This window comes from Pyricularia oryzae, chromosome 1, assembly GCF_000002495.2.
Source record: "Pyricularia oryzae 70-15 chromosome 1, whole genome shotgun sequence".
Taxonomy (NCBI): Eukaryota; Fungi; Ascomycota; class Sordariomycetes; order Magnaporthales; family Pyriculariaceae; genus Pyricularia; species Pyricularia oryzae.
The window spans coordinates 1,562,561-1,576,553 of record NC_017844.1 but is presented as its reverse complement, the minus strand read 5'-3'; the positions used below and the strand labels follow the sequence as shown (position 1 = coordinate 1,576,553).

The following is a 13,993-nucleotide window of genomic DNA, read 5'->3' as shown; positions in this document are numbered from 1 at the left end:
GGGTCCCATGGCAAGTACCTCCAATACTGACTTGCAGGGTAGAGGCACTTCTGGTGGCCCGCTCACCCGAGTCCACCCGATTCTGCCAGCCGGCCAGTAACAAGCAGTCCAACGCAATTTATGCGGGTTCCGACTAGCGGCTGGCTAATCCCAGGGAAAAAAGCCTCACGGTCAATTCAAGGCTGCGACCGAGAGTGGCTGGGCATGACTTAATTTTTTTTTTTTTCCTCAAGAACAATTTTCTCCGTCTCACAACTCATCATCACCACCAACCATACCAACCAAACCAAGTCGTCTCAGTTGTTGCAGACGATAACACCCATCTCCACTCAATCATAGATCTTCTGCGATCTTGTTAATACCCTTTTTATTTTCTTACGCTCTAAATTCACATCACAATGGCTGCTATCAAGAAGGAGGCGCCCGTCGCCAGCCCGACCGGCCTGTCCCTCTACTCAAAGTTCGCCCTTTCCGGTGCCGTCTGCTGTTCAGTCACCCACGGCATGGTCACACCTCTTGATGTGTACGTTTAGTTGGAATCCCGAGCTTGATGCTTGCAGTCGTCTATTTCGATCCTGCAGCTATCCCCAAGCTCCCCCCAAATCTCCCGTAACCCGGCATAAACCGAAAGCTGACAGGACACCCTGGCAATCAACAACAGCGTCAAGACCCGTATCCAGCTCGACCCCCAAACCTACAACCGCGGCATGATCGGTGGCTTCAGGCAGGTTATCCAAAACGAGGGTGCCGGCGCGCTCCTGACTGGTCTCGGTCCCACCGTCGCCGGTTACTTCCTGCAGGGTGCCTTCAAGTTCGGCGGTTACGAGTTCTTCAAGGCCCAGAGCATCAACACCCTGGGTCTCGAGACCGCCAGCAAGTACCGCACCAGCGTCTACCTGGCCTCTGCCGCCGCCGCCGAGTTCTTCGCCGACATCGCCCTCTGCCCTCTTGAGGCCACCCGTATCCGTCTCGTCTCGGACCCCTCGTACGCCAACGGCCTGATTGGTGGTTTCACCAAGATGCTTCGCACCGAGGGTGTTGGTGCTTTCTACGCCGGTTTCGGCCCCATCCTGTTCAAGCAGTAAGTTTGATGCCGTTTTGCGATTTTGCTAGTCTGGGCTCTGCCTCCTTGTCTAGTCTACATCTTGCGGCGCAACATGTCCTAACTCTCTTCCTCAGGGTCCCCTACACCATGACCAAGTTCGTCGTCTACGAGAAGGTCGCCGAGGCCATCTTCCGCGTCTACCCCAAGGAGTCCCTCTCCGACGGCATGCAGACCGTTGTCAACTTGGGCTCTGGTCTCATGGCCGGTTTCGCCGCCGCCATCGTCTCGCAGCCCGCCGACACCATGCTGAGCAAGATCAACAAGACCAAGGGTCTGCCCGGTGAGGGAACCACCTCCCGCCTGATCAAGATCGCCAAGGAGCTCGGCCTCCGTGGCTCTTTCGGTGGTATCGGTGCCCGTCTCTTCATGGTTGGTACCCTGACCGCCGGTCAGTTCGCCATCTACGGTGACCTGAAGAAGGCTCTTGGCGCCACTGGTGGTGTTGAGATTGCCAAATAAGCGCGAGCTGTATGGTAAGAGGAGCGTGGGGGATAGGGGACGTAAAGATAGAAGGGGAAAGGGTTTGTGTCGGCCCGGATAGACCTGGCCGAACTTATACCTCCCCCTACTTGAATTTTTGTTGTAATCTTTTTTTTTTCACCCTGGGAAAATGCATCTAGAAATGTCTGTTCTTTTTCAGCCTCACTACCCATTTTAATTCTTGTTTTTTTACGTTTTCATTTTGTCTCTGGGCGGGGATAAGTCTTGGTCGGCAACAGTTTCTTTTCTCCGTTTTAGAGCGACAACAAAAAAGGGAGAAGGGAGGTCCTGTTTCCGATAGATGATTACAGAACAGGGAAAACGAATCAAACATCGACAAGGAAGACACAGGGAAATAGAAAAAGCATGGACTCTGGATGGGTGTTAGTGGGTTTTTGTGTATAACAATGACGATTTCCAAGCTTGCCGGTTTTGGATGTTTTTGCATGTGATGACTATTGCTTTTCTATCTGTATCGTTGGATCCAAGTTTCTGGCGGAGCATGGGCTACATACATGTCTTTTGCGGCTGAGCTATGGTTCGTTCTCGGTGACTATCTGCCTCTGGGGCAAAGTCTGAGGATGCACGATGCTGCATGCAGACTCCAAGAGCCTGAGTCTGTTGAGCTACTCTCTAGGCCAGACAGTGAGAGTGGTCCGAAGAAATCTCAGAACCACGATTTACCAAACCAAAAGAAAGGTAAACACCTCTCCAAGGTGCGCACAACTACCCTGAACTCCTGAAAAATAGTGATGGGCCATACCACCGTCTGAACGGGGGACGCATAATTGTCTCGAAGCATTCATTCTACCCCCAAGAGTGCCAGCTAGCTTTCTACAAGTACGATCTGGGCATCAAACTTGTGGAAAAAGTGACACGCTCATAAAAGATGGTCTCCCGTGCGAGGTGGGAAATGTGATGATGGTTCAGTACCACCCAACCACACACCCCACGCACGCGCACAGTTTTGAGCTAGCCGCTGCTCCATACATAAGCTCTGCAGGATGGTCGTCCGATATCCACCGCGTTTCTATGGGGTTGTGGCGCAGTGGTAGCGCATATGCTTTGCATCGAGTCGGACATGGCCCGGGACACGTTTCCGGGTCTCCAGGACGGCTCGGCAACGTGCAGGCTGCATGGGGTCGTCGGTTCGAACCCGGCCAACTCCAAATAGACGCTTAATGCGCAGTGAAGCTATCGCGAAGCTCGCTGGTGCATAATCTTTTCCTTTTTTTTCTTTTTTTTGCTGTATGTACTGTAAGTAGCTAGCGGTGCCTGCAGCTTTCTGTGCCCTCGATCATAGGTTCGCAAGGCTTGGGGCCCAAGGCAGGGTACTGTTGTACTTGCAATAGAGATTAGAATTTATACATCAGGTCGGAATATCTGGGAATAAGTCTCCGAGTGCGATATGGGAGGCTTGTGGTCACGTGACCGGCTTATCTAAATGTCTATACATGCGAGGGACTTGGACCTAGTTTGCGTATCGTACGTACTGCATGTAACTTGGCTCTCACTTTTCTCTCCTAATTCAGCGGAGCGAAGGAGTGTGTGGTGAGCGAAGCCAGCCCAAGCACTACAACCGTATGAATTTTTATATCTGTGTTCAACTGGAGAGTATATCGGTTCCCCATGGGCCAACTTATGTAACCTAATCGGACATTAGGGCCGATCCAAACACGTGAAATGAAGTTGTTCGGAAGGAGCGAGTTTTTTATACTGGGTAAGTAAGGTAGGTAGATAGGTGCTCGCCACTTTCACAGTCTGGAGGAAGATTTAGGTTTGGCTGCAAAATAAGCTACAAACGTCCAGTTTTAGCTCCAATTAACCGTCTGCCATAGCCTTCAAGTACAGTACTTGGGGCCTGTGCGTTGTGGGCCTCAGAGATAGAAGGGCTAATGAAGGGTCTTATTGCCAATTATGGCAGGGTCAGATGCGGGAACGAGATGGTTTAAGCAACCGTTGAAAAGGTCAACCAAAGTCGCCCACGAAAGCGAACTGACGGGCTATCGGTGCATTAATATTTGAACAAAACCTCATCTAATTGGTATTCTGTTCACAGGAAAAGCTGCTTCACCCGATCATTATCTTACACCGGCTCCGCCATCTCCTCACCATTTGCCTTTTCCCTCTCCTTCTCTTGCTCCTGCCCCCCTGGCTGTCGCATTGGTGTCGCGTCCAGCCAGAAAATATCTGGTTGCTGGCTGCCCTGACGAGGCTCGCCTGGCTCCTCACGGTATAACTCTGTCGGCGTCTTGCGGGGCAACAGAAGCGAAGCGATGAACATGACACAGGCGTCCAGAGACCTGTCAGTCCTCACAGCATGCAAAGCCTCCTGTTGTTCATGATCCATGCGCTCATTGTTCCGCATGACGTCGTAGTCCATCTCGAGGTACATGTCGCGCAGCTCGGTGAAGCGCTCCTTCTGGCGCGTTGCCATCCTCTGCCGGCTGTTCATCACAAATGGAACAGTCCCTAGTACCCAGGCGCCTGCAAATCGCAATCCTTGATCACGCAGCTCTCCCCTCATCAAGGTAGCTGTCCCTCAACTAGGGCTGGACGACGAGGAAAATGGTTTTGCTCGACTGGTTTTCTTGCCTTTTCTGACCCAGACAAGTTTGCACTGGCACCCGAAGGGCTCTCACAGGGCAAAAGCCCGACGCTGGCTAGCGAATGAATGGGCTGGTTGAGCTTGGGACTGAGAACAAAAGGCTGAAGGACTTTCGGCTGTCTTTCGCTTTGGTGACTTGGGCCTAGTGAGAGGACAAGGTACGCCAACATTCAGACAGGATCCTACAGCCGCCCATCTCTCCCATCGCTTACTCGACAAGGATCATAAGAGTTGCTGAACGAGACTGATGCTCAAAGTCAAGAAACCTGGGCTCTCACTCAACTTTCCGGTTGATACAAACACATCATGCATGACGAGTCAATCACAAGTGCAGCGGTCATCTCGAGTCGATAAAGAAAGGTAACGGAGTAAGAATTACATTAACATATTAAACTAAAATAGAGTCATCGCTGTTGCTTGTGGTTTGTACATGGGCAAATGCACGCTTTTTTTTTGGTTTGTTTTGGCTTTTTGTTTGTTTCTCCAACTTTTCCCGCCAGTTTCACCGCCATTCATTACGAAAAGGAAAAAATTTACACAAGGAAACTTTTGTTGAATCAATGAAACTTTATTTGATTGCTTAAGCACCCCAGATACCAGCAGTGCGCTTAGCCTCGGCCTCACCGAGCTCGATCTGCACCGTCTTGGCGACGCTGGGCGTGCCGTTGGGCGCAATGGCAAACAGGTACCAGTGGCCGGGGATCATGACGCCGGTGTCGGCGGGGGTGCGGACGGTGAACTTGCCGTCGGCGCCGACGGAGAAGTCCTCGAGCGGCACGCGGCGCTGGTCGGTGTTGACCGAGTGGGTGACGGAGCCCATGCGCACCAGCGAGAACTTGTAGTTGGCGGCGGCGGCGCCCTGGATGCCGGTGACGGCAAAGGTGAGCGAGTCGCCGGCGCGGATGGAGGTCTTGTCCAGGTCGCCGATCACGGGGCGGGCGGCGGCGGTGCCGTCGGCGTTGAACAGGTAGGGGGGCGACAGGATCTCGCCGTCGGCGTGGTCGACCGACTTGTTGCACTTGGCGGTCGAGCCCTTGATGGTGGCGACGTAGCAGAGACCGCCGCCGCCGACGAAGACGGTGGCGTCGGGCAACAGGATGGAGACGGAGTGGTAGTTGCGGGGCTTCTGGGCGGCGGCCAGCTGGGTCCAGGCCTTGGTGGCCGGGTCGAACATCTCGGCGACGAAGACGGCGTTGGCGTCGCTGAAGACGATGGAGCGCTTCATGCCTCCGGTGACGATGACCTTGCCGTCGGGCAGGACGACGGCGTTGGCGAAGCCGCGCTGGAAGGCCATGTCGGTGACGCGCTCGACGACGGCGGGGCTGCCGGGCTCGCCGATGGTGGTGATGTGGGCGCGGTTGTTGGCGTCGCTGTCGGTGTAGTCGGGCGAGCCGCCGGCGCTCAGGATCTTGCCGCGCAGGGCGTCGTACATGACAAAGATGCCGCACATGGCGTTGGCGTCGTCGCGGGTGCCGGCGTTGACCACGGCGCCGTAGCCCTTGGTGCCGTACCAGTGCTGCGTCGCCGAGGGGCCGGCCTGGAACACGGACCCGTTGCGCCAGGCAAAGAGCCAGGCGTGGTTGTCCTCGCGCCAGATGCCCTCGTGGTCCTTGGTCAGCATGGGCTTGACGTCGGCGCCCTTGAGCACCTCCCACTTGTTGGCGCTGGGGTCGTAGATCTCGCCCTCCTTGCCGCGCCGCTCACCCGAGTAGGCGCCGCCGATGGTGAACACCTCGCCGTTGGACAGCGTGCACGCCGACTGGTAGCCACGCGCGATCTGCAGGTTGGCCTCGCGCGTGAAGGCGTCCGTGTTGGGGTCGTAGACCGAGACGGCGTCGGCGTCGGATCCGCCCTGGATCAGGATGCGACCGTCGGCCAGCTGGCTGATGCCGGGGCAGAACATGTCGTGGTGCGTGTTGGCGATCTCGCGGTGCGTCGACTGGTGCGAGGCCAGGTCGAGCGAGCCGAACTGCGTCAGGCCCGACGCGCCACCAAAGGCGTCCACGCCCCACGACGAGAAGAACATGAGCCGTCCAGGGGTCGGGAAGGTCGGCACGACGTAGGCGGCCACGGGGATCAGAGGCAGGGTGATGACGTCGGACCAGACACCCTTCTTGGCGTCGCCGACGACCACGGTCTCGTTGGCGGGCTTGGGAGTCTGGCCATCCTTGGGCGGCTGGCCCGAGGGAGGCGGCGGGTAGGTGCCGTCGGGCAGGAGCTTGGTGATGGCGTCAAAGTCGGCATCGACGGCCCAGATCATGTCCGAGGCCTCGTCGTTGTTCTTGATGTGGCAGACCGAGTTCTTCTTGTCGTACACGGCGCGGACACACTTGTCGTTGTCGTTGCACAGTCCCACGCACGCCCTGGTGCCGCAGACGCCCTCGACCATCTGGAGCGACTTGCCTCCGTACTGGAAGTTGGTTCCGTCGCAGATGGCCAGGCTCACGTTTTGCGGCGTCTGCCAGATCGTCTCCTGGGTTGTGCAGTTTGTGAGGCTCGGGGGGAGCGTCGTGGTGGCTTGCGCCGAGGTGAGGTGGCTGCCGAGGAGAGCAGCTCCAAGGCTCACGGCCCTCAAGGATGTGAGAGACATTTTTGTGAAATATGTTGTTCTGGTTACCAAAAAAAAGAAAAGAATGTAAAAAAGGCGAAGAGATGGCAGAAAGGAAACAATATAAAAAAGTTTTTGTTTAATTCAGCCTCTGGCCTTTTTGGTGACTTGGAATCAGAAAAGAACGGTCTGGTCTGGTGTTTCGACTTGTCGTCAACGAGGGTATTACACTGCAAGTGATAGAACGGGAATGATAAAAATTCCCAAAGCGAATGTCGGCGAGTTGGCGGGTTAGCTTCCTCAAGGGGCAGTGTATACAAAAAGAGAGTCGGCCAAACAAATGGTGAGCCCTGGGGAAGGAAAGAGAGGCAGAAGGTGGGTGAATCGATTCAGAGGTGCAGATGTACGTGATCATATAAACCGATCAACGAAACGGGTCCTCGTTCCTCCCCCCATCCCAGTCGTCGATCTATTTTCCCGTACCACACGTACAACAAAAAAAAACAGCTTAGTTTAGCTCGATCCAGTATGGCGCTTAATCCTCAGTCTCCATTGTACCCTCGTCTGGCCGGCGCGTGGCCTGAGCCTACTGATGGGCATGGGATGTGATGGTTGTGGATGTGCATGTGGCCCCCCCATGGCGAGTGGGTTTCCCTCTCCAGGGGTGAACCAACGAGAAGCTTGTGAGAAGGGGCAGGCAAGAGCCGCAGGTTTCAGGGCTGGCCGTAGACCTTGCTGACTGTTGCTTGCTGTTGCTCGCTGTTGCTACGAAGAACGGGGGTGCAGTGGGTGGGGCTGCAACAGCACAGGGGTAGGAAGGTGAGTGGATACTCCCATATTAGCTAACGGTAAAGGGTCTTTCACTCACCCAATTTGACTCGCGCTTTATCGGCAGAGTCCCGAGCGCGACACCGAAATGGGTATAGGTGTTTTCTTTTTACCTCGTGGATAGGTATCCGTCCTTGCCGGGGCTTTTTTGGTTTTGGGTTTTTTTTGGTTTTTGGTTTGGCGATGGCGTGTTTTTTGCCTATTTCACCAGAGTATTTTGGTTCCGAAACCCAGAGTCACGTTGAGGAATCGGGGCCGTTACTTTGCCGAGGACACACAAAAATAGCCAGCTCATGTAAGGAGAGGTAAAAAATAGAGTGCCTAGGCATGCACTTGTCAGCCTGGTTGAAGATGCCCCTTTGGCCCCCAAAGCGCCCAGCAAATAAAGCAATTGTGTAATTAATCAACAATCCGGAAACAAACAAGCCACTGCCGCCCACAAGCCGCGAAGTCCCCGGCTCCCACGGGCCTTCTACTCTGGCCAGACTCGCCGTCGCCAAGTCCACAATCTTTCAGAGTATCGTAACAGTAAAAACTCAATTTGGGTGCTTGGCCTCAGAGCGAAAGGGGCTTTCGCGGCCTCTCCAGTCTTGACCGGATCCACAATTGATCCAACGGTGGGTGGGGATTTGTGATGCGCACGGGCCTGGGATGTTCCTGGTTACATCAGATACCTTTTTTGGGCTTGGTTTCGTTTCCTTTGACTGGTAACACCTGAATCTTTTTTGGGGCCTGCAGATGTGTCGAATAGATTACAGCATGAACTTGGTGGGAGCCGCAATCGCGATCCCGAGTAGCATCGTGAGAAGAAAGACAAAAAAAAACCACCTCGTGTTTTGAGGAACATATCTTGTCTTGATTATTTGAGGATGGAGTATAACAATTGCTAAACATTCCCTACCTCGGGCTAGCTGGGGGTTTTGCTAGGTCCAGCATCAAAGAAAACAAGGGATCATGGACTGTGCCTGGGAGCGAGATACAGTCCCACCAATAATCCATTCGCTACCGAGGTTGCCAATCCTACTATACGCAGTAACACTGTTACTGCACACAACGTACGCACGACACCTCAATACCATTTTCTCCAGTCGCCACAAAAATGGGCGCATGCACTCCGGGGGTTTTCCATTTTGTGCAGGCATTCTCTTAGCTTTCCCGCGGCACGATGGCATCTCGGCACGATGGCATCTCGGCACGCTGATGAAAAAAAAAAAAAAAAATTGGCCACGGCCACCACGGTGAGTGTGAGCCCACCCAAACCCCCCGAACACCGACCCGGGCCTGCATTATCAGTCGTGTGCGTATCTCGCTCCCAGGCAAGCCAGGTTCCCACATTGGTCTAGTGGTGTTACATCGCCAGGATAGGAGACTTCTTCGTCTTTCCCTGTGTGGATTGGTTATTTTTTTTTTTTCCTACTCGGCGATACCAAGCTTCACGCCTGTTGCGTTATCTGCTGGAGACCTGACTATTGGGGACGGGGGCGGAATGAGAGGAAATACCGTAAATGGATTCCGTTGATTTCGATTCGAGTTCAATACTAATCAATGCGTTCCAGGATGGGAACCGTGGTCGATCGGAAGCACGCGGGCGGAGATTTACGTCCTGCTAAAACCCGAATTCACGGCTTTGCAAAGCCGATGACAGTGACTACCGTGATCTTTTTTTTCTTTTTTCGCCCCTCGTGTCCTCCCTCTCTTCTCTCCTGCAACTCTCTCCCCAGTCCTCGTTTCGATCCAGTATCAACAACTATGCTTACAGCTTGTATCAGAAGAACAATTCTCATCCCAACTTGGCAAACTTTTGTCACACGTGGAGTTTTGAGGTTTAAAACTTTATGCCAACTGACAGCTATACAGGGTCCATCCCCAACGATATACCGGTTGACAACTGTTTGCTCTCGTTGCAACATTGAAACCCGGTGTTGACGATTTGTCCCACACCGATGTGGTTGAAAATCAAGGTTACGAGCCAAATGTCATGTCATCGGCATCAAAGCGTCCCCGTAACCCGTTTGGCCGAACCACCAAGTCACTGAAGCATCTACTCTCCAGCAACATATCTCCTCATCTTTTTTTTTTTTTTTTTTTTTTTTTTTGCTACAGTGAATCTATATCACCAAGCTTGGTTGACATCCAAGACCTGCGAAACTCAAGCAAACAGTGGGATCGATCCGTTCCTCAACTGCACGAGGTTTTTTTAGTATTGTTTATTTTTATTACAAAACAGTGGTATGTAGATCCACCTAAATACAGCAACTGTTGTGTACGAGGTAATATTAATACCTCGCGCAACGGGGGCATAACAAACATCATGCTACATATAGCCCTTCCTTCTGTGTTTTTCCATCGGTAGTTGTAAACTGCAGTGTGTTGGCAGATCCCCCATGAGTCGTGCACAATTTTGGGACGATCGTTCTCACGTCTTCTCCGCATCGCACGGCCCGCCAGGGTTTTTTTTTTGCTGGGCTTGCTGGCTGGACCGAGTCGGACGCGCTCCTGTATTTCTCCACTGTTGTGGCTGTTCCCTTTACCCTAGGGGTTATTTGTGGATCGGGACAGGATCTGACTTGGCAAAATGTTCATGCTATCCGTGTCGAGACTGTTGGGCACCATGACGGAGAAAAAAGAGAAAAAGAAAAAGAAAAGAGAATAAAAATGGGATGGCATAAATTCCCGAAATTCAGATCGACATTGTTAAGCTATGCAGACTGCAGACTCGACTGTATGTGGTGCAATTCTGATACTATTCAAGGTTGCGCCTGCGAGAGACGCCGCCGTCGAGAACTCGAAGTCCGATCCGGCGATTCATACCCACGAAAAAGCTGTCGACGATCGTCATGAGGTTGGGATTCTTGGGAACAGGTACTTGCGACGCACGAAAAAACCCAAGACCACAACAGCAAAGATCGCCGGCGGGCGCCCAAGTGGTCCGGATCCCCTATGAGCCGACGCGACAGAGCCTCCCGTTTTGCGTAAGCGTCCCATCCTCCGTCCTCACCTCCCACCCCTCGCTCCCCACCGCCGTCGGCGCCCAAAACACATCCCACGGGTCCAGCGCCGCCTTGACCCGCAGCAGGCGGGCGTAGCTGCCCAGCCCGTAAAAGTTATCCTGCCAGCCGGGCTCCAGCGAGTCCCCCTCGTTGATGTACGCGCCTCCGCCGGGCGTCGCGGCCCGTATGGCGGCCGAGTAGCGCAGCACCCGCTCGTTGGCCGCGCGCCACGCCTCGGGCGACAGGTCCGCCAGCGCCGTGTCGTCCTGCATCGAGGCGTGCATCGCCGCCGCGCGCCAGCCGGGACTGACCGAGTCGGCCGCGTCCCCGTCCAGCGGCCGCGCCGCCATCAGCAGCCCGTGGAACGTGTAGCCGCCGTCCTCCACGCTGCTCCGCACCGCCGCCATGGCCGCCGCGAAGCCCTCGTCGCTGGCCCACAGCGCCCGCGGCCACAGCCTCGACGAGTAGCGCGCGTTGCCCAGCGACGCGCCCGTGCCGCCCCGTCTGGTCGCGTACGGGCTCGACGCTGCCGGGAGGCGGTTCGCGATGTTCACTCCCGCCGACTGTAGATTTGCGTATAGCGGTGCGAGGAGGTTAAACACCTCCCGGGGCGACTTGTTGGGGAATGTAAGTCCCGTATCGAAGCTGAAGCTGCCGTTGCTGCGGTTGCGGATGTAGCCAAAGTCGACGCCGCCGGCATCCCCGACCGCGATGCCGAAGCGGTAGTACGCCGAGACACCGCGCCAAAACGTTTCCCTATTCACCACGGGGCTGGGACTGTTTCCGGGGTCGTAGCTGGGCCCCGTCAGCCACTGCAGCGACACCCTAACCAGCGATAGTGGTTCGTACGCACGCACCACGGCCGAGGTGACTACCCCAAAGGCCGGGCCGACGCCGCTGCCGCGGAGCGCCCAAAAGAGGTCGGCGTTGTGCGTCGCGTCGGCCGTAACGAAGCGCCCGTCGGCGGTGACGACGTTGAGCGATAGGGGCTGGTCGGCGCCAAGCCCCAGCGTCGACGTGACGTGGCCGTGGCCGCCGCCGAGCATCCAGCCGCCGACGGCGCCGACGGTCGCCCATCCCGGGGCTGCGAGGGAGATGCGGTGGTCCACCATGATGTCGGACAGCTCCCAGGCCTCAAGGCCGGCGCCCAGATGGACCGCCTTGCCGGTGTAGAGCGAAGAATCCGCGGTGTAGTTGGCGAGGTAGGTTGCAGACTTGAGGTGGTGAGTCCAAATGCTGAGGGCACCAGCGCCGGCGGAGCGGCCGCCAAAGTCGTGTCCCGTGTTCTTGACTATGAGCCTGATGTTGCGGTTGCGGGCAAAGTTGACGGCGGCCTGGACGTGCGCGACCGTGCTGGCGTTGACGACGTAGACGGGGAACCCGCCCTGGGTGCACGGTTTCCTGCTTGACGTTGAGATGGGACAGGTGTCACCCTCGAGGTACACCGTCAGCACGTTCAAGGGGTCGTCGAGAAGCGTGCGCGTGCCAGAGAGGCTGCGTACCAGCGTGTTGCACCGATTGCTGTTGTAAGCGGGATGTGAGGGTGCACAGACTGCGCCGAGCGGCTGGGGCTTCAAGAGGCGGCCGTTGAGGGTTGTGTTGAGACGGGACCAATCTGCTTCTGAGGGCCAGGTAGGTTCTCCTGGATATGATTTGCAGGACGGCTGCTGAGGGATCGGGATTGTGGCATTACCAAAGGCAATAGATGGAAAAGACAATGCCTCGGCTGGATCAAGCTGCATGTTTTCATATGGGAATGTGAGGGATGTGATGGTGGACAGTAAAGTAGCCCAAATGGCTATACTAATAATCGGGGACATCTTGGTGTGTTCAATTACCTGTTGGGAGCAACCACTGCCAAGTTGAGCGCCGTCTAGCGCACAACCTCACATTCTTGTACCTTTTCTTATTCATGGTGATGATGCTTTCAACCCCAAAAATGAGTGCCTGCCGTGTTTTTCACCCGGCTAGCTGAACTGTAACACCTGCTGCGTTCGGATAGATACGATGCTGATTTGTGCCACTTGGGGTGTATGCAAACCGTAGTCTGGATCTCGGGCGTTGCTTACTCTCCCATGGTGAGATGGTGTTGAACCCCGCGCGGCTGCGACATCATTGGCGTGCTCTGCCCATTGCTATTGGAGCAATACGTCGCCGGCATCAGAATTCGGCCACGATGCTCACCCTCCGATATAAAAGGAGGTGCGCGCACGGCAGCATGTAAATTGCGAGCACTACGATTGTTGAGTTATTTTCGTCACGGCCGTCCCAGAGCCTCTCATTCTGGACATCTCATATTGCCCAAGGTGAATGGGTGCCTTGTCGGCCTCATGCTAGGCCCCTTTGGTCACTTGTTCTGTCGCACAGTGTGCCATGTAAAGCAGCTGCCGGCTTTCAAGCCTCTGATAACTGTGAAATTGCACTTGATGTGATGCTGCGGCCATAAAAAAATAAATAAAAAAGGGTCACGTCCATTGAAAAATGGCGTTGTCTGCGACCATCAAATCCATAATGGTACCGTATGTTAAGTGGCTCCGTCGGATATCGACATGTACATGTAGAATTTGCCTCCTAAAGAAAAGTCTCAAAAGGACTGACGCGCTTATTCCAAGACAAGGCTAGTCGACACATGGTGTCTTGCCGCCCACATCTGAAGACGAGCGCGGCAAGATCCGTGGGTCTTTTTTGGTCCCTGTTCCTTCTTCGGCCCTTCCGGAATATGCTGCAGGACCCTTTTTGATGATTACCTAAGTTGGCACCTACCAAATTCCGTGGTAGACCATCGGAAGCGAGATAGACGGCTTGATGGGGCTTCGGGGCGTCATCGATAGTTCCAACCAACGACCAGCTTTGAGCTTGCGGACAGCCCAGACGACCCCGCCCTCAAGAAATCGGGTGGCTGGAGGGGCATAGAAGAGAACGAGACAACTTCAGCTGCGACCACTTTCCCTTGGTTTTTTTTATGGCACCGCCCGTTGCAATCAATCGCCTTTTCAGGCTAACCCCTCGCGGGTGGGTTCCGGTGACAGGGGTTCGCACGCGTCGTGTTTCCAGGGGTCTTTCAAGCACAGAAACGCGCCCGCTACAGGTCTTACCTTTTGACTGGTTGGGCTGAGACTGAGTGGTGTGGAGAAACAATGCAAGCCCTGCAAAAGAATCAGGGGCGCGCAGTAAGTTTGGCACGTCCAAGGCAAGCAGCAATCAATCCAGAAAGCCAAGTCCTTCGTAAAGAACTATGGTAAACCGATAATCCCATCAGCGAGAATCAACCCGACTTCGTACAGCAGTAAATTACTGCGTGGTAGCCATCAAGTTTGCAGGTTGCATTTGTTGAGGGGCTTCTTGAAGTTTGCCAGGCCAGTAAATGAGGGCACGGATCCCGTCAATTTTGTCGGGTGGCAGCAGTGGCGGTATTGGGCATCCAGGCAAAATTT

General features: G+C 54.8%; 5 protein-coding genes and 1 non-coding gene across 6 annotated transcripts; 3 read left to right on the top strand and 3 right to left on the bottom strand.

Annotated features, from left to right (window-relative positions):
• Positions 1-180: 180 nt before the first annotated feature.
• MGG_02370 (mitochondrial phosphate carrier protein) lies at positions 181-2,036 on the top strand. Its single transcript, XM_003709091.1, has 3 exons — positions 181-523; positions 662-1,081; positions 1,180-2,036. The coding sequence occupies exons 1-3, from the start codon at positions 399-401 to the stop codon at positions 1,562-1,564; spliced, it is 930 nt and encodes a 309-aa protein (XP_003709139.1). The 5' UTR covers positions 181-398; the 3' UTR covers positions 1,565-2,036.
• Positions 2,037-2,619: 583 nt separating this feature from the next.
• MGG_20060 lies at positions 2,620-2,754 on the top strand. Its single transcript has one exon. It is a non-coding gene; the product is annotated as a tRNA-Ala (tRNA).
• A 354-nt stretch (positions 2,755-3,108) lies between these two features.
• MGG_02369 (uncharacterized protein) lies at positions 3,109-4,112 on the bottom strand (the record flags this gene model as incomplete). Its single annotated transcript, XM_003709090.1, has 2 exons — positions 3,109-3,301; positions 3,676-4,112. 2 exons carry the CDS (start codon positions 4,110-4,112, stop codon positions 3,109-3,111), a joined length of 630 nt encoding a protein of 209 aa, XP_003709138.1.
• Positions 4,113-4,522: 410 nt separating this feature from the next.
• Positions 4,523-7,164, bottom strand: MGG_02368 (galactose oxidase). Its single transcript, XM_003709089.1, has one exon. The coding sequence runs from the start codon at positions 6,781-6,783 to the stop codon at positions 4,774-4,776; it is 2,010 nt and encodes a 669-aa protein (XP_003709137.1). The 5' UTR covers positions 6,784-7,164; the 3' UTR covers positions 4,523-4,773.
• A 1,600-nt stretch (positions 7,165-8,764) lies between these two features.
• Positions 8,765-9,653, top strand: MGG_16106 (uncharacterized protein). The gene is made up of 2 exons (XM_003709088.1): positions 8,765-8,807; positions 9,126-9,653. The coding sequence occupies exons 1-2, from the start codon at positions 8,770-8,772 to the stop codon at positions 9,493-9,495; spliced, it is 408 nt and encodes a 135-aa protein (XP_003709136.1). The 5' UTR covers positions 8,765-8,769; the 3' UTR covers positions 9,496-9,653.
• A 573-nt stretch (positions 9,654-10,226) lies between these two features.
• Positions 10,227-13,408, bottom strand: MGG_11936 (FAD binding domain-containing protein). The gene has a single exon (XM_003709087.1). The coding sequence runs from the start codon at positions 12,377-12,379 to the stop codon at positions 10,508-10,510; it is 1,872 nt and encodes a 623-aa protein (XP_003709135.1). The 5' UTR covers positions 12,380-13,408; the 3' UTR covers positions 10,227-10,507.
• Positions 13,409-13,993: the final 585 nt, after the last annotated feature.

Coding starts and splice junctions, on each gene's coding strand:
- MGG_02370 (XM_003709091.1), top strand. CDS start 399: ATGGCTGCTATCAAGAAGGAGGCGCCCGTCGCCAGCCCGACCGGCCTG. Junction 524..661: donor ATGGTCACACCTCTTGATGT/GTACGTTTAGTT, acceptor AATCAACAACAG/CGTCAAGACCCGTATCCAGC. Junction 1,082..1,179: donor GGCCCCATCCTGTTCAAGCA/GTAAGTTTGATG, acceptor TCTCTTCCTCAG/GGTCCCCTACACCATGACCA.
- MGG_02368 (XM_003709089.1), bottom strand. CDS start 6,783: ATGTCTCTCACATCCTTGAGGGCCGTGAGCCTTGGAGCTGCTCTCCTC.
- MGG_16106 (XM_003709088.1), top strand. CDS start 8,770: ATGAAAAAAAAAAAAAAAAATTGGCCACGGCCACCACG. Junction 8,808..9,125: donor AATTGGCCACGGCCACCACG/GTGAGTGTGAGC, acceptor AATGCGTTCCAG/GATGGGAACCGTGGTCGATC.
- MGG_11936 (XM_003709087.1), bottom strand. CDS start 12,379: ATGTCCCCGATTATTAGTATAGCCATTTGGGCTACTTTACTGTCCACC.